This window comes from Nerophis ophidion, linkage group LG25 (assembly GCF_033978795.1).
Source record: "Nerophis ophidion isolate RoL-2023_Sa linkage group LG25, RoL_Noph_v1.0, whole genome shotgun sequence".
Lineage (NCBI taxonomy): Eukaryota > Metazoa > Chordata > Actinopteri > Syngnathiformes > Syngnathidae > Nerophis > Nerophis ophidion.
Genome location: NC_084635.1, coordinates 39,444,712 through 39,468,388, shown reverse-complemented (window position 1 = coordinate 39,468,388; position 23,677 = coordinate 39,444,712). Strand labels below are relative to the sequence as shown.

General features: G+C 41.7%; 1 protein-coding gene across 1 annotated transcript in view; it reads right to left on the bottom strand.

Moving 5' to 3' along the window:
• Nucleotides 1-21,717, bottom strand: part of LOC133543164 (immunoglobulin-like domain-containing receptor 1) — a 29,178-nt gene extending 7,461 nt beyond the window's left edge. Inside the window, exons 1-5 of the mRNA XM_061887656.1 lie at nt 21,512-21,717; nt 13,016-13,186; nt 9,762-9,911; nt 6,669-6,788; nt 717-863 (exon numbers count right to left, since the gene is read on the bottom strand). Of these exons, the coding sequence (XP_061743640.1) occupies nt 717-863; nt 6,669-6,788; nt 9,762-9,911; nt 13,016-13,186; nt 21,512-21,569 (646 nt within the window). The 5' untranslated portion in view covers nt 21,570-21,717. The remainder of the gene's footprint in view (nt 1-716; nt 864-6,668; nt 6,789-9,761; nt 9,912-13,015; nt 13,187-21,511) is intronic.
• Nucleotides 21,718-23,677: the final 1,960 nt, after the last annotated feature.

Here is a 23,677-nt window from a genome sequence, read left to right as displayed (position 1 = left end):
GCCACCGACAGGTGGACAGCCACCGACAGGTGGACAGCCACCGACAGGTGGACAGCCACCGACAGGTGGACAGCCACCGACAGGTGGACAGCCACCGACTGGTGGACCGCCACCGACTGGTGGACAGCCACCGACTGGTGGACCGCCACCAACAGGTGGACAGTCACCAACAGGTGGACAGTCAACGACTGGTGGACAGCCACAGACAGGTGGACAGCCACAGACAGGTGGACAGCCACCGACAGGTGGACAGCCACCGACTGGTGGACCGCCACCGACTGGTGGACAGCCACCGACTGGTGGACCGCCACCAACAGGTGGACAGTCACCAACAGGTGGACAGTCAACGACTGGTGGACAGTCACCAACAGGTGGACAGTCAACGACTGGTGGACGGCCACCGACTGGTGGATGGCCACCGACTGGTGGACGGCCACCGACTGGTGGACGGTCACAGACAGGTGGACAGTCACAGACAGTCACAGACAGTTGGACAGTCACAGACAGTTGGACAGTCACAGACAGTTGGACAGTCACATACAGGTGGACAGTCACAGACAGGTGGACAGTCACAGACAGTTGGAGAGCCACCGACTGGTGGACAGCCACAGACAGATGGACAGTCACAGACTGGTGGACAGGAAGTTGCTAACACAGGTCTGAGTGACCCTCACCACTATTATGAATCAGGCCAGTTAATGAGAAAAGAAGACTACCTTTCTCGGGGCAGCAGCACTTCTGAGGGCAACAAGGACATCTGACGTAGCAGCAACACTTCTGAGGACAACACTGGCACCAGCACACTCCCAGCAGGATGAGGAGCAGCACAATGCCCAGGATGATTAACAGCACCGTTAACCAATCTGAGGAGGACACCATGTGACAAGTTACTACCTTTCATGCACTCCATTAGTCAAATAGTTCGGTTTTCTGTATTTTCACCCCTTGATGAGAAGTCCCAGTGTCCATGCACTCTGTCTAATACCACTATTGTCCATACGCTATGTGTCTCCCGTACACTGGGGGGCGCTAATCTCCCTTTAGCACAGACAAATGTATTGACTTTCCAGCTGACCTATGACATCACAGCAAAACTAGATATCTTGACGGCTAAAGCTTGGTTCTTGTTGTGCTCGATGGAATGTTGATGACAGACATTAGGACTCTGAAGGCTGCGCTGAAGTTAAATAGCAGAGTCCACCAAGACATGATCTGATCACAACCTTCTCTTCTTTGGTCTCATCAAAGTGTTACACTTTTTAATTTGTGAAGCACATCAACACCTTCTCTTTATTCCAATTGTTGTTTTTATTGACCAGGATCTGCTTGCGGGTTATATTCCGCATGCTGAGACTGTTGCATTTGTGATACAAAGTGTCCCCTAACCCTAACCCCAACGACAACCCTAACTCCAACTTCAACCATAACCCTAACCCCAACTTCAATTTTAACCCAACCCCAACCCCAACCCTAACCCAAACCCACTCCACAGATCTGGCTCTCAATCCCAGAATCCAGAAATGTTAGTCCGACTTTTCAAAAACCAGTTGAGTAGTACAATGCTTGTTTAGAGCCATACTATTAGAGTACTCGGACTGGACGGTGAGGGATGGTGAGAGACAGCAAGAGATGGGAGACGTTGAGAGAAGGTGTGGGTCAGTGAGAGACAGTGAGAGAAGGTGAGAGACGGTGAGAGAAGGTGTGGGTCAGTGAGAGACGGTGAGAGAAGGTGTGGGTCAGTGAGAGACGGTGAGAGAAGGTGTGGGTCAGTGAGAGACGGTGAGAGAAGGTGTGGGTCAGTGAGAGACGGTGAGAGAAGGTGTGGGTCAGTGAGAGACGGTGAGAGAAGGTGTGGGTCAGTGAGAGACGGTGAGAGAAGGTGTGGGTCAGTGAGAGACAGTGAGAGAAGGTGAGAGACGGTGAGAGAAGGTGAGAGAAGGTGTGGGTCAGTGAGAGACAGTGAGAGAAGGTGAGAGACGGTGAGAGAAGGTGAGAGAAGGTGTGGGTCAGTGAGAGACAGTGAGAGAAGGTGAGAGAAGGTGTGGGTCAGTGAGAGACAGTGAGAGAAGGTGTGGGTCAGTGAGAGACAGTGAGAGAAGGTGAGAGAAGGTGTGGGTCAGTGAGAGACAGTGAGAGAAGGTGAGAGACGGTGAGAGAAGGTGAGAGAAGGTGTGGGTCAGTGAGAGACGGTGAGAGAAGGTGTGGGTCAGTGAGAGACGGTGAGAGAAGGTGTGGGTCAGTGAGAGACGGTGAGAGAAGGTGAGAGAAGGTGTGGGTCAGTGAGAGACGGTGAGAGAAGGTGAGAGAAGGTGTGGGTCAGTGAGAGACAGTGAGAGAAGGTGAGAGAAGGTGAGAGAAGGTGAGAGAAGGTTTGGGTCAGTGAGAGACAGTGAGAGAAGGTGTGGGTCAGTGAGAGAAGGTGAGAGACAGTGAGAGAAGGTGTGGGTCAGTGAGAGACGGTGAGAGAAGGTGAGAGAAGGTGTGGGTCAGTGAGAGACGGTGAGAAAAGGTGAGAGAAAGTGTGGGTCAGTGAGAGACAGTGAGAGAAGGCGTGGGTCAGTGAGAGACAGTGAGAGACAGTGAGAGAAGGTGTGGGTCAGTGAGAGACAGTGAGAGAAGGTGAGAGACGGTGAGAGAAGGTGTGGGTCAGTGAGAGACAGTGAGAGACAGTGAGAGAAGGTGTGGGTCAGTGAGAAACAGTGAGAGAAGGTGAGAGACGGTGAGAGAAGGTGTGGGTCAGTGAGAGACAGTGAGAGAAGGTGTGGGTCAGTGAGAGACGGTGAGAGAAGGTGAGAGAAGGTGTGGGTCAGTGAGAGACAGTGAGAGACAGTGAGAGAAGGTGAGAGAAGGTGTGGGTCAGTGAGAGACAGTGAGAGAAGGTGAGAGACGGTGAGAGAAGGTGTGGGTCAGTGAGAGACAGTGAGAGAAGGTGTGGGTCAGTGAGAGACGGTGAGAGAAGGTGAGAGAAGGTGTGGGTCAGTGAGAGACAGTGAGAGACAGTGAGAGAAGGTGAGAGAAGGTGAGAGAAGGTGTGGGTCAGTGAGAGACAGTGAGAGAAGGTGAGAGACGGTGAGAGAAGGTGTGGGTCAGTGAGAGACAGTGAGAGAAGGTGTGGGTCAGTGAGAGACGGTGAGAGAAGGTGTGGGTCAGTGAGAGACAGTGAGAGACAGTGAGAGAAGGTGAGAGAAGGTGAGAGAAGGTGTGGGTCAGTGAGAGACAGTGAGAGAAGGTGAGAGAAGGTGTGGGTCAGTGAGAGACAGTGAAAGAAGGTGAGAGAAGCTGTGGGTCAGTGAGAGACAGTGAGAGAAGGTGTGGGTCAGTGAGAGACGGTGAGAGAAGGTGAGAGAAGGTGTGGGTCAGTGAGAGACAGTGAGAGAAGGTGAGAGAAGGTGTGGGTCAGTGAGAGACAGTGAGAGAAGGTGAGAGAAGGTGTGGGTCAGTGAGAGACAGTGAAAGAAGGTGAGAGAAGCTGTGGGTCAGTGAGAGACAGTGAGAGAAGGTGAGAGAAGGTGTGGGTCAGTGAGAGACAGTGAGAGAAGGTGAGAGAAGGTGTGGGTCAGTGAGAGACAGTGAAAGAAGGTGAGAGAAGCTGTGGGTCAGTGAGAGACAGTGAGAGAAGGTGAGAGAAGGTGTGGGTCAGTGAGAGACAGTGAAAGAAGGTGAGAGAAGCTGTGGGTCAGTGAGAGACAGTGAGAGAAGGTGAGAGAAGGTGTGGGTCAGTGAGAGACGGTGAGAGAAGGTGTGGGTCAGTGAGAGACGGTGAGAGAAGGTGAGAGAAGGTGTGGGTCAGTGAGAGACAGTGAGAGAAGGTGAGAGAAGGTGTGGGTCAGTGAGAGACAGTGAGAGAAGGTGAGAGAAGGTGTGGGTCAGTGAGAGACGGTGAGAGAAGGTGAGAGAAGGTGTGGGTCAGTGAGAGACAGTGAGAGAAGGTGAGAGAAGGTGTGGGTCAGTGAGAGACAGTGAGAGACAGTGAGAGAAGGTGAGAGAAGGTGTGGGTCAGTGAGAGAAGGTGAGAGAAGGTGAGAGAAGGTGTGGGTCAGTGAGAGACAGTGAAAGAAGGTGAGAGAAGCTGTGGGTCAGTGAGAGACAGTGAGAGAAGGTGAGAGAAGGTGTGGGTCAGTGAGAGACAGTGAGAGAAGGTGAGAGAAGGTGTGGGTCAGTGAGAGACAGTGAAAGAAGGTGAGAGAAGCTGTGGGTCAGTGAGAGACAGTGAGAGAAGGTGAGAGAAGGTGTGGGTCAGTGAGAGACAGTGAAAGAAGGTGAGAGAAGCTGTGGGTCAGTGAGAGACAGTGAGAGAAGGTGAGAGAAGGTGTGGGTCAGTGAGAGACGGTGAGAGAAGGTGTGGGTCAGTGAGAGACGGTGAGAGAAGGTGAGAGAAGGTGTGGGTCAGTGAGAGACAGTGAGAGAAGGTGAGAGAAGGTGTGGGTCAGTGAGAGACAGTGAGAGAAGGTGAGAGAAGGTGTGGGTCAGTGAGAGACGGTGAGAGAAGGTGAGAGAAGGTGTGGGTCAGTGAGAGACAGTGAGAGAAGGTGAGAGAAGGTGTGGGTCAGTGAGAGACAGTGAGAGAAGGTGAGAGAAGGTGTGGGTCAGTGAGAGACAGTGAGAGAAGGTGAGAGAAGGTGAGAGAAGGTGTGGGTCAGTGAGAGACGGTGAGAGAAGGTTAGAGAAGGTGTGGGTCAGTGAGAGACGGTGAGAGAAGGTGAGAGCAGGTGAAAGAAGGTAAGATAAAGTGTGGGACGTTGAGAGAAGGTCAGAGAAGTTCTGGGTCAGTGAGAGACAGTGAGAGAAGGTGAGAGAAGGTGGAAGAAGGTGAGAGCAGGTGAAAGAAGGTAAGAGAAGGTGTGGCACGTTGAGAGACTGTGGGAGTAGGTGAGACAAGGTACATAATCCAGGTGTGGTAATCCCACTTCTAAAAAGCCAAACAGGAGTAGATGAAAATGTTTCCATGTGTGGTAGAAATCTTATTTTTGTCTAATGATGGGAGGAAACCAACTAATGAGTGCATGTAAACATGGTGAATCGTGCAAGTACAAACCCTGTTTCCATGTGAGTTGGGAAATTGTGTTAGATGTAAATATAAACAGAATACAATGATTTGCAAATCCTTTTCAAGCCATATTCAGTTGAATATGCTACAAAGACAACATATTTGATGTTCAAACTCATAAACTGAATTTTTTTTTTGCAAATAATAATTAACTTAGAATTTCATGGCTGCAACACGTGCCAAAGTAGTTGGGAAAGGGCATGTTCACCACTGTGTTACATCACCTTTTCTTTTAACAACACTCAATAAACGTTTGGGAACTGAGGAAACTAATTGTTGAAGCTTTGAAAGTGGAATTCTTTCCCATTCTTGTTTTATGTAGAGCTTCAGTCCTTCAACAGTCCGGGGTCTCCGCTGTCGTATTTTACGCTTCATAATGCGCCACACATTTTCCATGGGAGACAGGTCTGGACTGCAGGCGGGCCAGGAAAGTACCTGCACTCTTTTTTTACGAAGCCACGCTGTTGTAACACGTGGCTTGGCATTGTCTTGCTGAAATAAGCAGGGGCGTCCATGAAAAAGACGGTGCTTAGATGGCAGCATAAGTTGTTCCAAAAGCTGTATGTACCTTTCAGCATTAATGGTGCCTTCACAGATGTCTAAGTTACCCATGCCTTGGGCACTAATGCACCCCCATACCATCACACATGCTGGCTTTTCAACTTTGCGTCGATAACAGTCTGGATGGTTCGCTTCCCCTTTGGTACGGATGACACCATGTCGAATATTTCCCCAAAAAATGTGAAATGTGGACTTGTCAGACCACAGAACACTTTTCCACTTTGCATCAGTCCATCTTTGATGATCTCGGGCCCAGAGAAGCCGGCGGCGTTTCTGGATGTTGTTGATAAATGGCTTTCGCTTTGTATTGTAGAGCTTTAACTTGCACTTACAGATGTAGCGACCAACTGTATTTAGTGACAGTGCTTTTCTGAAGTGTTCCTGAGCCCACGTGGTGATATCCTTTAGAGATTGATGTGGGTTTTTGATACAGTGCCGTCTGAGGGATGGAAGGTCACGGTCATTCAATGTTGGTTTCCGGCCATGCCGCTTATGTGGAGTGATTTCTCCAGATTCTCTGAACCTTTTGATGATATTATGGAGCGTAGATGTTGAAATCCCTAAATTTCTTGCAATTACACTTTGAGAAAGGTTGTTCTTAAACTGTTTGACTATTTGCTCACGCAGTTGTGGACAAAGGGGTGTACCTCGCCCCATCCTTTCTTGTGAAAGACTGAGCATTTTTTGGGAAGCTGTTTTTATAGCCAATCATGGCACCCACCTGTTCCCAATTAGCCTGCACACCTGTGGGATGTTCCAAATAAGTGTTTGATGAGCATTCCTCAACTTTATCAGAAATTATTGCCACCTTTCCCAACTTCTTTGTCACGTGTTGCTGGCATCAAATTCTAAAGTTAATGATTATTTACAAAAAATAAAATAAAGTTAATGAGTTTGAACATCAAATATGTTGTCTTTGTAGCATATTCAACTGAATATGGCTTGAAAAGGATTTGCAAATTATTGTATTCTGTTTAACACAATTTCCCAACTCATATGGAAACAGGGTTTGTAAACATCGTCCGACATCATCTTGTCTTCTGAAACTTTGTTTTCTTACGATAAACGATGAGTTTGACTTCCTTGTCCGAGTCCCCGGTGGTGTCACCTGCAGCGTCCACCGCACAGAAGTACACACCATTGTCCTCCCACATCACCTCGTTGATCACCAGGTCCGCCTCTGCACACACACACACACACACACACACACACACACACACACACACACACACACACACACACACACACACACACACACACACACACACACACACACACACACACACACACACACACACACACACACACACACACACACACACACGTCAAGACAACATGTTGGAGCTGCAGTGAGGCGTGTCCTCATACAAGGTCTACACTTGTGATACCGCAGCGATATTTGCCGATACTGATGTTGAGCCAATGAGATAATGAGATATCATCAGGACTTTGACACACTCGTGTTATGTCATGTTGGAAAATGTTCGATGGAGTCAAACAGAGAACTGAGGAAGTTATTAAAAACACACGGGTGTCTTAACTTTTTCCACTATTTTTAAATGTAATTTGGTTAAAAACAAATAGAAAAAAAAGGTGAAAACAGACATTACATATGTTTAAATGAAAAAGTGTGTTATAGTGTGCTGTTAGTCTTCCAGGGGAGTCCAAAATGTGGCAAAGGGCTCATTTGTGGACAGCGGCTTGGGTTTTGTTGGCCCGCAACATCAAAATGTAGGAAAAAAAAGAGCAAAAATCAAGTTATTTGTTGAGAAAAAGCTGACATTTTGATACCAGCGTATAATACAATGTGTAGAACACAAAGCTAGCACTAAGTGTTGGTATGTCATGTCTGTCTGCAGCATTTTAAATATGTACATTTGTGGTCAAAAGTCAACATTTCAGCTGAATTTGTTGCTTTTCTGACATGTGAATTGTGAATTATATTTACATAGCGCTTTTCTCTAGCGACTCAAAGTTACATTTTTAAAGCAGTGTGGGTGGCACTGGGAGCAGGTGGGTCAAGTGTCTTGCCCAAGGACACAACGGTAGTGACTAGGATGGCGGAAGCGGGAATCGAACCTGCAACCCTCAAGTTGCTGACACGGCCGCTCTACCAACCGAGCTATACCGCTACACATGCACTTGTTTCTTCAGCATTGTCCACACCTTTAAGTCAGGCCATTCTCAAACCTTCATTCTTAGCCTGATTTAGCCATTCCTTTACCACTTTTGAGGTGTGTTCTGGGTCATTGTCCTGTTGGAACACCCAACTGCGCCCAAAACCCAACCTCTGGGCTGATGACTTTAGCTTGTCCTGAACAATTTGGAGCTAATCCCCCTTTTTCATTGTCCCATTTAAAGCAGCAGTTCCATTGGCAGCAAAACAGGCCCAGAGCATAATACTACCACCACCATGCTTGACTGTAGGAGTGGTGTTCCTGGGATTAAAGGCCTCACCTTTTCTCCTCCAAACATATTGCTGGGTATTGTGGCCAAACAGCTCCGTTTTGGTTTCATCTGACCACAGAACTTTCCTCCAGAAGGTCTTATCTTTGTCCATGTGATGTCAGATGAAAGGAAAAAAGGAGCTGTTTGGCCACAATACCCAGCAATATGTTTGGAGGAGAAAAGATGAGGCCTTTAATCCCAGGAACACCATTCTACAGTCAAGCATGGTGGTGGTAGTATTATGCTCTGGGCCTGTTTTGCTGCCAATGGAACTGCTGCTTTAAATGGGACAATGAAAAAGGAGGATTAGCTCCAAATTGTTCAGGACAAGCTAAAGTCATCAGCCCGGAGGTTGGGTCTTGGGCGCAGTTGGGTGTTCCAACAGGACAATGACCTCAAACACAGGTCAGAAGTGGTAAAGGAATGGCTAAATCAGGCGAGAATGAAGGTTTTAAAATGGCCTTCCTAAAGTCCTGACTTAAAGGTGTGGACAACGCTGAAGAAACAAGTCCATTGTCCCGCTTTTACCCGGCAGCTGGGTATACCAGCACCTCCACTGGCAGCGCGCCGAGACACGCCCCTGCTCACGCTGGCCGCGTCAAGCCCACATGCCGGCAAGGCTGTGGGTGACCAGCAATCTGCACACCTGGAGCTGATGATCAGACCTGCCTTCAAAAGCCTGCACAACCTGCCATCCCTATAACCTTCTGTTGGCGTACCGTAAGCGATCTAAATGCTTGGTGAAGTCTTCCTCTCTCTTTCTCTCGCTGTGCATTTCTCCCATCGTGTCTGATTTGCTCCCGTATCTTCCTTGTCCTTCCAGTATCTGCCCTTGTTCCTGTGTTTTGGCGAGCTGTGCGTCTCGTCACTTTCTTGTTCCCTTGCTTCCTGAACTGCCCTTTTGGATTCTCGACCTCCCACTTGGACACAAACCTCTCGACACCTCTCTCTGAGCCCCACGGACCTTCCTGTCCTGTCCCCACTATCGATTCAACACTGCGGTAAAACACTCATGTAATCCCCACACCTAGTCTACACCACACACTCTTTTGTTTTATATATATATATATTTATATATATATATATAAATAAAATAAAGCAGAGAGACTTATTGCCCCCTTGTGGAGCTGTGCCGTCACAACTCCCTCCTCCAACCATAACAAGTCCATGTCAGAAAAGCAACACATTTAGCTGAACTGCAGCAATTTTGTGGTGAAAAATGTAAGCAGAAGCTTGTGGATGACTACCAAAAGCGCCTTATTGCAGGTAAACTTGCCAGGGGACACGTAAGCAAATATGAACATTGCTGTACGTATACTTTTGATTGCTCACATTTTCAGTAGAGCCATAATAAATTCCGAAAAGAAGCAAACTTCATGAATGTTTTAGTGAGCAACAAGTATGTGCTCCAATCACTACATCACAAAAAAAATAAGAGTTGTAGAAATGATTGGAAAGTGAAGCCAGCCATGACATCATGTTCTTTACAAGTGTACCTACACTTTTGACCAGGACTGTACATCCTGAACAAATACTTTTGGTTTAGCTCCCATGTCTCATGAGTTGAAGTCAAAGAAGTAAAACCAGTTCCTCTCAAATATTGTAGACTAATGTGTAAAATCTGTGTTAGTGAGCATTTCTTCTTTGCCAAGATAATAGAAGCAAGTATAAAAAAATACAGAAGTATTTCATGAGAGGAACTTACTATTCTGGATGGAGATTCTGCGTTCCCGATAGTCGGCGCCGATGATGGGCTCGTTGCTGCCTCTCTTCTGGACGATGGTGCGCACCGTGCGCTGGCGGTCAGGACAGTCGTTGGCGGGGTCTTGTCCCAACTGCAGCGAAGACTGGAACGCTGCACACACACGTTGCAGAGATATCATGTTTGTGGTAGGACTGGGAGATAAAACCCTATCAATATGTATCGCATCAAACCTCCTTAATATCAATAAAATATGTATAATAAGACATTCTGGTTTTTTTTGGGTGGGAAGAAAGGTGAAGCATGGAAGCAAGGTTGGTTGCATCAACAAAGGCACTTGCTCTCTGACACGCTGACAGCCAATCAGGTGACAGTATCAACTATCAAGTTTGGTGGATTCTTTGCATGGAGTGAGAAGAGAAAGTCAAAATGAAGAAATTGTGGATAAAAGAGGATAAGTCACTTTTTTGTATTTTCCAAAAGGGACCGTAGTCAGACCAATGGTGTGTGTACATGATGCAAGGCAAGAGCGCTAACAACACACCACCTTAGCTCACCCTTTAGAACACAGCTGTAACTTCCTGCCACTAAACCTGCAGAAAATAGGTTTCTACATCTTTACATTTTCACACTTTGCACTATTTTCTTACACTTTATTAAGCATTTATTACATATTCCTTCATTTTAAGAGCTTATAGTTAAGTCTTGAATGTGATTTTACTATTTTGTTGACATTGTTTGAGTGTTTTCCATGTTTGTGTTGACATTTCCTTTCTGCCTTGATAGCTGAGGGATTATAATCACAGGAAGTTACATTTCAAATCAAATATTATTCTCCAGCTCCTAATGTACCAAAGATAAAAAAAATATATCATTAATAATCGAAAGGTCGATACGATAATAATATTCATTTGCACAGTTAAATAGGAATAAGAGGACTAAACCTGCAGAAGATAGTTATTTTCACGTTTCTATGTTTACATTTTCACACTTTGCACTATTTTCTTACACTTTATGAAGCATTTATTACATATTCCTTCACTTTAAAGAGCTTACTGTTAAGTTTTCAATGTGATTTGACTATTTTGTTTAATTTGAGTGTTTTCCAGGCTTGTGTTGACATTTCCTTTCTGCCTTGATAGCTGAGGGATTATAATCACAGGAAGTTACATTTCAAAATAAATATTTTTCTCCAGCTCCTAATTTACTAAAGGTCATAAAAAATATTGTTAATAATCGATAGGTCGATACGATAATATTCATTTGCACACTTAAATAGGAATAAAAGGGCAAATTAATGTTACACAGAAGTTATTTCCCAGCACTAAACCTGCAGAAAATAGTTCTTTTCATGTTTCTATGTTTACATTTTCACACATTGCACTATTTTCTTACACTTTATGAAGCATTTCTTTCATATTCCTTCATTTTAAGAGCTTAGTGTTAAGTCTTAAATGTAATTTTACTATTTTGTTGACATTGTTAGAGTGTTTTCCAAGCTTGTGTTGACATTTCCTTTCTGCCTTGATAGCTGAGGGATTATAATTACAGGAAGTTACATTTCAAATTAAATATTATTTTCCAGCTCCTAATTTACCAAAGATAAAAAAATATATAGTTAATAATCGAAAGGTCGATACGATATAAGATTTATTTGCATAAATAGGAATAAGAGGGCAAATTAATGTTACACAGCAGTTATTTCCCAGCACTAAACTTGCAGAAAATAGTTCTTTTCACGTTTCTATGTTTACATTTTCACACTTTGCACTATTTTCTTACACTTTATGAAGCATTTATTACATATTCCTTCACTTTAAAGAGCTTACTGTTAAGTTTTCAATGTGATTTGACTATTTTGTTTAATTTGAGTGTTTTCCAGGCTTGTGTTGACATTTCCTTTCTGCCTTGATAGCTGAGGGATTATAATCACAGGAAGTTACATTTCAAAATAAATATTTTTCTCCAGCTCCTAATTTACTAAAGGTCATAAAAAATATTGTTAATAATCGATAGGTCGATACGATAATATTCATTTGCACACTTAAATAGGAATAAAAGGGCAAATTAATGTTACACAGAAGTTATTTCCCAGCACTAAACCTGCAGAAAATAGTTCTTTTCATGTTTCTATGTTTACATTTTCACACATTGCACTATTTTCTTACACTTTATGAAGCATTTCTTTCATATTCCTTCATTTTAAGAGCTTAGTGTTAAGTCTTAAATGTAATTTTACTATTTTGTTGACATTGTTAGAGTGTTTTCCAAGCTTGTGTTGACATTTCCTTTCTGCCTTGATAGCTGAGGGATTATAATTACAGGAAGTTACATTTCAAATTAAATATTATTTTCCAGCTCCTAATTTACCAAAGATAAAAAAATATATAGTTAATAATCGAAAGGTCGATACGATATAAGATTTATTTGCATAAATAGGAATAAGAGGGCAAATTAATGTTACACAGCAGTTATTTCCCAGCACTAAACTTGCAGAAAATAGTTCTTTTCACGTTTCTATGTTTACATTTTCACACTTTGCACTATTTTCTTACACTTTCTGAAGCATTTCTTACATATTCCTTCACTTTTAAGAGCTTATTGTTAAGTCTTCAATGTGATTTGACTATCTTGTTTAATTTGAGTGTTTTCCAGGCTAGTGTTGACATATTCTTTCTGCCTTGTTAGCTGAGGGATTATAATCACAGGAAGTTACAGTTCAAATTAAATATTATTTTCCAGCTCCTAATTTAACAAAGATAAAAAATATATATATAATTAATAATCGAAAGGTCGATACGATAATAAGATTTATTTGCATAAATAAGAATAAGAGTGCAAATTAATGTTACACAGCAGTTATTTCCCAGCACTAAACCTGCAGAAAATAGTTCTTTTCACCTTTCTATGTTTACATTTTCACACTTTGCACTATTTTCTTACACTTTATGAAGCATTTCTTACATATTCCTTCATTTTAAGATCTTGTTGTTAAAATTCAATGTAATTTGACTATTTTGTTGAGAATGTTTGAGTGTTTTCCATGTTTGTGTTGACATTTCCTTTCTGCCTTGATAGCTGAGGGATTATAATCACAGGAAGACCCGCTCGTTATTTTCCATAGCTCATAAAAATGTTTAATAATGATCAATATCGACCAATACGTTAATAATGTTTAAATAACTACGGCGTAACAAAAAGTCATTTCCACAGGTAAATGGACTAAGATGGCCAATGAATGTTGGCATCCCTCTTACATGTGGAGTAGTACTCCAGCACCGGGTCCTTGCAGAAGGACTTGAACCTCCAGGTGAGCAGGACATCTTGGGGGTTAGCAGAGGTGGAATAGTCACAGCGCAGAATGACGGAGCCGAAGAGGAAGGTGCTGCGGTCCTGCTGGGAGACGATCACCTGGATGCACCTGGACGCTGCGGGAGGACAGGTGCAGGAGTTACGCAATGGTCACTGCTGTCCAGTCGGCACATTCGTCACACTTTTCAACTGACTTTCATTCTCATTAATCACACTGCAGCCTTCTGGACTAACTGCGACCGGGAGAGAGCTTTTTGGCTAATGCCAGCATTGCAGTAGTCCAGGCCACTTCAAATAAAAGCATGCACCACTTGTTCAAAAAGGTTAAAAGATAAAAACGGTTTTAACTTTACTATAAGACGAAGATGATAAAAACACAATTTTAAAACGCCATTGACTTGTTTGTCTAGTTTAAAATGGCTGCCTATAGTGACGCCAAGGCTGGTGACTTTGGGACACACATCATGTTGCAATGGTCCCAAGTCAGTGAGGGCCGGACCAAAAACCAAAATTTCCATTTTTCCCTCATTCATTATTAAAAAATTCTGGGCTAACCAAGCCTTGACGTCACATAGACAGTTAAGAAGGGGGGTCAGGGGCCTGCATAAAAGTGATAAAACACTCCATGTTTCTTAAAAATCTCTCCAAGAGGGAGGAGATAAAGAGCGAACAGGATGGGGCCTAAAATAGATCCCTGGGGGACACCACAGTAAAGCGGGGCAGAAGAGGAGGTGGCGTCCCCCAGCCTGACAGAGAAGGACCTCTCAGACAGGTAAGATCTGAACCACGCTAACGCAGTCCCCCTGACACCCACACAGTCTCTCAGGAGCTCTAAAAGAATTGTGTGTCAAAGGCAGCTGTAAGATCTAAAAGCACTAAAATGGCAGCGCTGCCAGAATCAGACATTAAAAGCAAGTCATTAAAACCTTTAAAAGTGCAGATTCAGTACTGTGCATTTCAGTCTTTGTATCCAGACTGAAATGGATCCAAAGTTCTATTTTCATCTAAAAAAGGCTGCAGTTGTGCCAGAACACCATCCATCCATCCATCCATCCATCCATCCATCATCTTCCGCTTATCCGAGGTCGGGTCGCGGGGGCAACAGCCTAAGCAGGGAAACCCAGACTTCCCTCTCCCCAGCCACTTCGTCTAGCTTCTCCCGGGGGATCCCGAGACGTTCCCAGGCCAGCCGGGAGACATAGTCTTCCCAACGTGTCCTGGGTCTTCCCCGTGGCCTCCTACCGGTTGGACGTGCCCTAAACACCTCCCTAGGGAGGCGTTCGGGTGGCATCCTGACCAGATGCCCGAACCACCTCATCTGGCTCCTCTCGATGTGAAGGAGCAGCGGCTTTACTTTGAGTTCCTCCCGGATGGCAGAGCTTCTCACCCTATCTCTAAGGGAGAGACCCAAACTAATTTCGGCCGCTTGTAGCCGTGATCTTATCCTTTCGGTCATGACCCAAAGCTCATGACCATAGGTGAGGATGGGAACGTAGATCGACCGGTAAATTGAGAGCTTTGCCTTCCGGCTCAGCTCCTTCTTCACCACAACGGATCGATACAACGTCCGCATTACTGAAGACGCCGCACCGATCCGCCTGTCGATCTCACGATCCACTCTTCCCTCACTCGTGAACAAGACTCCTAGGTACTTGAACTCCTCCACTTGGGGCAGGGTCTCCTCCCCAACCCGGAGATGGCACTCCACCCTTTTCCGGGCGAGAACCATGGACTCGGACTTGGAGGTGCTGATTCTCATTCCGGTCGCTTCACACTCGGCTGCGAAACGATCCAGCCAGAACACATTTCTCCAAAATCTTTGACACAAAAAGTAATTTGGAAATGGGCCGATAATTTGACAAACTTAATCAAAGGCTCAACAACAGCTCTTTTACAAAAGGAGGGGACACAGCCAGAAATCAAGCTGCTGTTGATAATGTTCCTAACAGACAAATCAATAATGTCTCAGATTTCTTTAAAAAAGCGAGGAGGGACTGGGTCCGTGGGACATGATGAGGGTTTTAGCTTGCCGACTATTCCTGTAAGCTAAGGCATGGACACAGGCTCAAAGTGACAAAACACAGTCGAGCACTGAGTGGCCACGTTAAAACTCAACAGAGAACGAGAAAGAGCCCGATATTTTGGCACGATGCTATTTTTTTTGTCTTTTACTTGAATCTACTTCATTTATTTGCTCATAAAAGTATGATCTAAAGTTTTGTCTGGGTTTTATTTTAAAGAAAAATGTAAAACTTATTAAAACTTGGGTTGCAGTTATCGATTACTATAATAATCGGTTAGTTTATTCAATTAATGAGATAAAACACACTTTATAGTCTCGATGTGTATTGGAGGGAAAATGGTTGAAATAAACAAAATATTTTTCTGGTTGCCATGAACTTCATTACCTTTTTTTAGCTTTCTTTATCTTCCATTTACCGATTTTTACTTTATTATACCTTCTATTTTGTTTTTCCTTCTTTTATTTGATAAATGTTCAATTGTTACCGTTGTCAAGTCAGCCGTTTTTCATCAGATTAATCACACTTTTGAATTGACTTTCATTCTGATTAAATCACAGAGAATGACTGACTCGCTTCATAAAAAAAGAACCCAATATTTGGACACAATGCTTTGTTTATGTTTTATTTGAATGTACTTCATTTATTGGCTCAAAACCCATAAAAGTATGATCTAAAGCAGGGGTGTCCAAACTTTTTCCACTGAGGGCCGCACACTGAAAAAATAAAGCAAGCAGGGGCCATTTTGATATTTATTTTAAAAACCACTACAATATATGTATAAAAAAATATACATTTAGGCCTCCACTCTGTTATGATCCCAGGGACCCCAAAGGGTTTTGGTCCCAAAAAATATTTAAAATGTGTCATAATTCAGTATTATTAATTTCATTATTATTCAAGTTTTAAATCTCTAGATCAACATTAGACAAAATATAAAATATTTTCACCGAATAACTTTATAGGTGGAATATTTGAGATTATATAATAATTTGAGCCTTGATTTCGGATTTTGATTCATTATTATTTTTGGAGCATTGACACTTAAAAACAAATCACATTAAAATAATTGGGGATCCAAAAGTGTCCTGCTTATTAAAGTGTTACAAATAAATCATGCATTTTTTTACTGTTTATTTTAAGCACAAAAATCTCGAGATCAACTTCAGATATATCCGTCAATTTTAAGTTGTATTGTTGTTTATGTTTTGTTGGTTTGTTTTAGGCCCTTCTTTAAAAAAAAAAACAGCTCAGTTTTTTTATATGGCAAAACACAAAATATGCAACATTTCCCCCAAAGTGGAATATTTAATGTGACGTCATCGCAGCCTTGAATAGGTCAATAATTCAAAATGACATTGATTTTGATTCATTATTATTCTTTAAAGAAAGAAACAGAGTAAACATTGCAACAATTTCTTCTTACATTTCACCTGTTTGCCCTTTTATACCACTTTTTATGTTTTTAATTTTTTTTCAATTGTATTCTTCAAATGTGCCGTGGGGCCGTTAAAAAAATGACCCGGGGGCCGCACTTTGGACACCCCTGATCTAAAGTTTTTCCTGGGTTTTTCTTAAGAAAGATTTTGCATCGAGCTGATCACTGACCTTATGACAACTTGGGTTGCAACTCTTAATTACTAGTTTGTTCAATTAATGAGATAAAACACACTTTATAGTCTCAATGTGTATTGCAGGGAAAATGGTTGAAATAAACAAAATATTTGTCTGGTTGCCATAAACTTCATTACCTTTTATTTTAGCTTTCTTCATCTTCTACTCACCTTCTTTTTACCTGCTATTTACCGATTTTTACTTCATTATACCTTCTATTTTGTTTTTCCTTCTTTTCTTTGATAAGTGTTCAATATTTACACTCATTAAACTAATAATCAAAGCAAACTATTATAAATCAAAGCCTTTAATCAAATTAATCGATCAATCCCAGCAGCACTAATAAAAAACCACGCCACTTTTTGGGTTAGCATTCGTTGTCAAAGTTAAAAATGAAATTAAAAAAGTAAATCAAAAGTTGAATCTGCAACAGTACATGACCGCTGCAATACTGCTTATTATTAATATCATGTTGCACAGACCCAAATTCCGTATTTGTTTTTTGCTGCAGATATCAGATCAATATATTTTTGTTGTAATGTGTTTAAATGACTTGGTTTTAATCTCATTGCAGGCATTCTCCATCCATCCATTTTCTACCGCTTATTCCCGTTCGGGGTCGCGGGGGGCGCTGGCGCCTATCTCAGCTACAATCGGGCGGAAGGCGGGGTACACCCTGGACAAGTCGCCACCTCATCGCAGGGCCAACACAGATAGACAGACAACATTCACACTCACATTCACACACTAGGGCCAATTTAGTGTTGCCAATCAACCTATCCCCAGGTGCATGTCTATTCTTTCAAAATCATTTCAATCAACCTAAAAAAGAACCCAATATTTTGACACAAATGCAATTTTACTGTCGGACTGTCAAACACATCCATCCATCCATCAATCTTCTTCCGCTTATCCGAGGTCGGGTCGCGGGGGCAACAACCTAAGCAGGGAAACCCAGACTTCCCTCTCCCCAGCCACTTCGTCTAGCTCTTCCCGGGGGATCCCGAGGCGTTCCCAGGCCAGCCGGGAGACATAGTCTTCCCAACGTGTCCTGGGTCTTCCCCGTGACCTCCTACCGGTTGGACGTGCCCTAAACACCTCCCTAGGGAGGCGTTCGGGTGGCATCCTGACCAGATGCCCGAACCACCTCATCTGGCTCCTCTCGATATGGAGGAGCAGCGGCTTTACTTTGAGTTCCTCCCGGATGGCAGAGCTTCTCACCCTATCTCTAAGGGAGAGACCCAAACTCATTTGGGCCGCTTGTACCCGTGATCTTATCCTTTCGGTCATGACCCAAAGCTCATGACCATAGGTGAGGATGGGAACGTAGATCGACCGGTAAATTGAGAGCTTTGCCTTCCGGCTCAGCTCCTTTTTCACCACAACGGATCGGTACAACGTCCGCATTACTGAAGACGCCGCACCGATCCGCCTGTCGATCTCACGATCCACTCTTCCCTCACTCGTGAACAAGACTCCTAGGTACATGAACTCCTCCACTTGGGGCAGGGTCTCCTCCCCAACCCGGAGATGGCATTCCACCCTTTTCCGGGCGAGAACCATGGACTCGGACTTGGAGGTGCTGATTCTCATTCCGGTCGCTTCACACTCGGCTGCGAACCGATCCAGTGAGAGCTGAAGATCCCGGTCGGATGAAGCCATCAGGACCACATCATCTGCAAAAAGCAGAGACCTAATCCCGCGGTCACCAAACCGGAACCCCTCAACGCCTTGACTGCGCCTAGAAATTCTGTCCATAAAAGTTCAGAACAGAATCGGTGAGAAAGGACAGCCTTGGCGCAGTCCAACCCTCACTGGAAATGTGTCCGACTTACTGCCGGCAATGCGGACCAAGTTCTGGCACTGATCATACAGGGAGCGGACCAAGTTCTGGCACTGATCATACAGGGAGCGGACCGCCACAAAAAGACAGTCCGATACCCCATACTCTCTGAGCACTCCCCACAGGACTTCCCGAGGGACACGGTCCAATGCCTTCTCCAAGTCCACAAAGCACATGTAGACTGGTTGGGCAAACTCCCATGCACCCTCAAGAACCCTGCAGAACCCTGTCAAACACAAACATCTTCAAATGTTCCACTTGAATATATTTCCCTTTTTTTTGTCGCTCATAGGCCAATAAAAGTAAGAACTAAAGTTTTGTTGGGGTTTATTTTGAAGCAAAATGTTGAACGCGTATGCATTGACTTGATCGTTGCACTGGGATGAAAACTTGGGTCGCAGCTATCGACTACAACAGTAATTCAGTAATTTATTGATTACCTTGTTTGATTAATGAATTGATTGGATAAAACACACTTTATAGTCTCCGTGTGTATTTGAGGGAAAATGGTTAAAATATACAAAATATTTTCTGGTTCCCATAAACGTCATTATCTTCCGTTTACCTTCTATTTTTGCTTTTTACATTTTTCTATTCACCTTCTTGTATCTTTGACCTTTTTTTTTTTTTTAAACATTGTTTGACATTTTATTTCATTTGTATTGGTTACAGCTGGGGTGTCCAAACTTTTTCCACTGAGGGCACATGGGGGCCAAGTTGATATTTTTTCATTTTCAAAACCAATACAATATAAAACATTTTTTTTATTGTTAAAAGTTAGGTCTTAAGGACCCGGAAGGGTTTGAGTCTTAAACAAGGTTCAAAATAAGTCAAATATTATTTTTCTCATAAAACCCTTGAATCGCTAATTTTACTTTATTATTTGTTTGACTTGTTACGAACTTTTTGTCGAAACCCTATTTTTTGAGGCAAAATACAAAATAAACAATATTTTTCCCCAAAATATTTTTAAAGTGAAATATTTAATGTGAAGTTATTGGATCCCTAAATAGGTCAATAATTCATAGCAAAATTTGTTTGAATTTATTTTATTTATTTAGCAAAGTCGGTTATTAAAATTCTTACAGATCCAAAAGTGTCCCACTCATAAAAAGGTAGTGCTTTTTAAAACATTTTTTATTCAACACTTAAATCTCTATATCAGCTTCAGATAATATATTGTAATTGTTTTAGTATATTTATAACAACAATCAATAGGATAAATAGTATAAGTATATAAATAGTATGGACATTTTTTTTCTAATTTTCATATTTTTCATGTTTTTATGTTTGTTGTATTTATGTCCTTTTTGTCCTGAAATCAATCAATCAATTTATAGCAACATTGATTTTTATTCATTATTAGTTTTTGAGAAATTATTTAAAAACTGGTGTTATTAGAGTCAACAATGCAACTTTTTCTAGTTGCATTTCACCTACTTGCTCTTTTATTCCACTTTTTAATGTTTAAAAAAATATATATTTTAGTATTTTAGAATGATATGCTGCGGTTACAGTAATGAAAAGATGAATCTAAGCAAAATTATATAAATCGAAGTTTTTTTTTTTTTTTAATTGTTGGGGCTCCCTCAAGTTAGGTCTTAAGGACCCGGAAGGGTTTGAGTCTTAAACAAGGTTCAAAATAAGTCATATATTATTTTTCTCATAAAACCCTTGAATCGCTAATTTTACTTCATTATTTGTTTTACTTTTTACCAGCTTTTTGTCGAAACCCTATTTTTTGAGGCAAAATAAACAATATTTTTCCCCAAAAGATTTTAAAAGTGAAATATTTAATGTGAAGTTATTGGATCCCTAAATAGGTCAATAATTCATAGCAAAATTTGTTTGAATTTATTATTTTTTTTTGATTTATTTAGCAAAGTCGGTTATTAAAATTCTTACAGATCCAAAAGTGTCCCACTCATAAAAAGGTAGAGCTTTTTAAAAAAAAATGTATTCAACACTTAAATCTCTATATCAGCTTCAGATAATATATTGTAATTGTTTTAGTATATTTATAACAACAATCAATAGGATAAATAGTATGAGTATATAAATGGTATGGACATTTTTTTTCTAATTTTCATATTTTTCATGTTTCTATGTTTGTTGTATTTATGTCCTTTTTGTCCTGAAATCAATCAATCAATTTATAGCAACATTGATTTTTTATTCATTATTAGTTTTTGAGAAATTATTTAAAAACTGGTGTTATTAGAGTCAACAATGCAACTTTTTCTCGTTGCATTTCACCTACTTGCTCTTTTATTCCACTTTTTAATGTTTAAAATATATATATTTTAGTATTTTAGAATGATATGCTGCGGTTACAGTAATGAAAAGATGAATCTCAGCAAAATTATATAAATCGAAGTTTTTTGTTTTTTAATAATCAAATGATTTGTTTTAATTGACTAATCAATGAAGCCCCAATTAAAACCCAGGCCTCCTTTAGTAGAAAGAGCTAAAAATAAAAAAATAACAAATAAAAATCATGTTTGTGATTAATCACATGATGATTAATCACATGACTTATTATTAATATGATGTACAACAAGTGGGTCACTACATGAAAATAAAGGAGTTTGCTAAGAATGTTGTTGTTTAAACAGAGTCCGAGTCAAAAGTGATCCAACCTGAAAAACAGGTGTCACACCGGAAGTGAAACTAGCTAGCAGTCATGAAAGTCGCTGGCATGAAACTAAGTTATCTTCGCAAGCTGGAACACTTTGACAACATCGTGGTTGCTAATAAAAACATTATCTTCCAACAATAACCGGGTTAAACATAACAAAATGATACAAAGTTACTTAAATCTGCCCATTCATCACGTGACCTCACCGGCCAAAACACCTTCAAGTGGCGAAAAAACAGCACTTAAATATTCACTTTAGGAAGTAAATCCACATTAAAAGAGTCATTGGCGGACAAAAAGAGCGTTTTTGAGTTGGGAAAAGTACCTTTGAGCAGCGAGAAGATGACGGCGGAAGCTAAAAGTCGCCGCACCGTGGACGACATCGCAGTCACGTGACTCCGGGATCCTCAACCTTACACACACACAAAAAAAAAAAAAAAACACCCAAAACTGCACAGAAGTTTAAAAGTGGAGAAGCCGAGCTGGAGTGCAAGTCATCATCTTGTGCGGACCAAAGTCTCTGCTCAGGCCACGCCCCGAAACAGGTGAAAGCGTCCTGCGCCGTGACGTCACTGGCAGGTAACCGGAACCATACCTTATGAATTCCACCTCTGATTACGTCATTCATTTCACTATTTCACAAGCAATATCATTTTGTGTCCATCTTACACAACCTTGACATTCAATTCCTAGAAAATATTCATTTTATTATTGAATTATTTTTCTACATTTTATTAGACGTCACAAAGTCAAAGTGACATTTCAATAAAGTCACTTATTTATAATTGAACATATTTAATTGGAAGTATATACATTAGTTTAGTGTAGTATTGATATTGTTATACGAATAGCAAATGCAATCATTTAAAATAATTGTTTATTTTTGATATACTTTTTCACCACTAGATGTCAGGCCATGCTAACTAGGAAATGATTACAGTCCAGGGGTGCCCGCACTTTTTCTGCAGGCGAGCTACTTTTCAATTGACCAACTCGAGGGGATCTACCTCATTTATATATATCATTTATATTTATTCATTTATGAAAGAGACATTTTTGTAAACAAGTTAAATGTGTTTAATGATAATACAAGCATGTGTAACACATATAGATGTCTTTCTTTCACAAAGACAAGAATATAAGTTGGTGTATTACCTGATTCTGATGACTTGCATTGATTGGAATCAGACAGTAATGATGATAACGCCCACATTTTCAAATGGAGGAGAAAAAAAGTTGTCCTTTCTGTACAATACCACATGAAAGTGGTTGGTTTTTGGCATCTAATTCATCCAGCTTCCATACACTTTACAAGAAAAACATTGGCGGCAAATTCCGTAGCTTGCTTGATTGACATTCACGGCACCCGAGGGTCTTGTGAGATGACGCTGGCTGCTGCCAGTTCATTATTATGAAAAAATGACAGAGAGGAAGGCGAGAAACACTTTTTATTTCAACAGACTTTCGCGCCGTCCCTTCCGTCAAAACTCTAAAGGCCGACTGCACATTTCCTATCTTCACAATAAAAGCCCTGCTTCATGCTGCCTGCGCTAACAAAATAAGAGTCTCGGAAAGCTGGCGTGCACAAGTGATGTGCACGCCAGCTTTCTGAGGGATCGCTTGTGCACGCCAGTTTTCCGAGACTCTGTATTTAGTTAGCGCAGGCAGCATGAAGCAGGGCTTTTATTGTGAAGATAGGAAATGTGCGGTCGGCCTTTAGAGTTTTGACGGAAGGTACGGCGCGAGAGTCTGTTGAAATAAAAAGTGTTTCTCGCCTTCCTCTCGGTCATATTTTCATAATAATGATCTTGCAGCAGCCAGCGTCATCTCACAAGACCCTCCGGTACCATGAATGTCATTTAAGTGGCGTCTTGGTGAAGATTGATGATCACTCATTTTTAGGTCTTTTTTTTTTAAAAGCCTGGCTGCAGATCGACTGACACACCCCCCGCGGTCGACTGGTAGCTCGCGATCGACGTAATGGGCACCCCTGGATTACACAATACAACGTAAAGTACCTGAACTAGTTCACTTTATTTGTAATACACTTTTTAACCACTAGATGTCAGGCCAGGCTAATTTAAAATATATTTCACAATACAACGTAAAGTTGCTGACATATTTCTGTATTATTTATTGAAATAGATTTTTGTTTCTTAAGACTCGAGGTGTGTTGGATTGTTTGAATTTAAAAAATGCAAATAACATACCTTGGGAATATTTGATTGTATCAATATCGTCTTTCCTAAAGAGGCTTTTGAAAACTAGCAAATATTTTTATAGTAAAATGGTAAATGGGTTGTACTTTTATAGCGCTTTTCTGCCCCTTTTTAAGGAGACCAAAGCACTTTGACAGTATTTCCACATTTATGACATACATTTGTTTTAATGCTTTACATCCGACCCCCAAAACTAAATAAAACATGGAGCATACTTCTTGTCTTGTACAACATTCCTCTTACAGTAAATTGGTGCTAAAAGTACCTTGTTA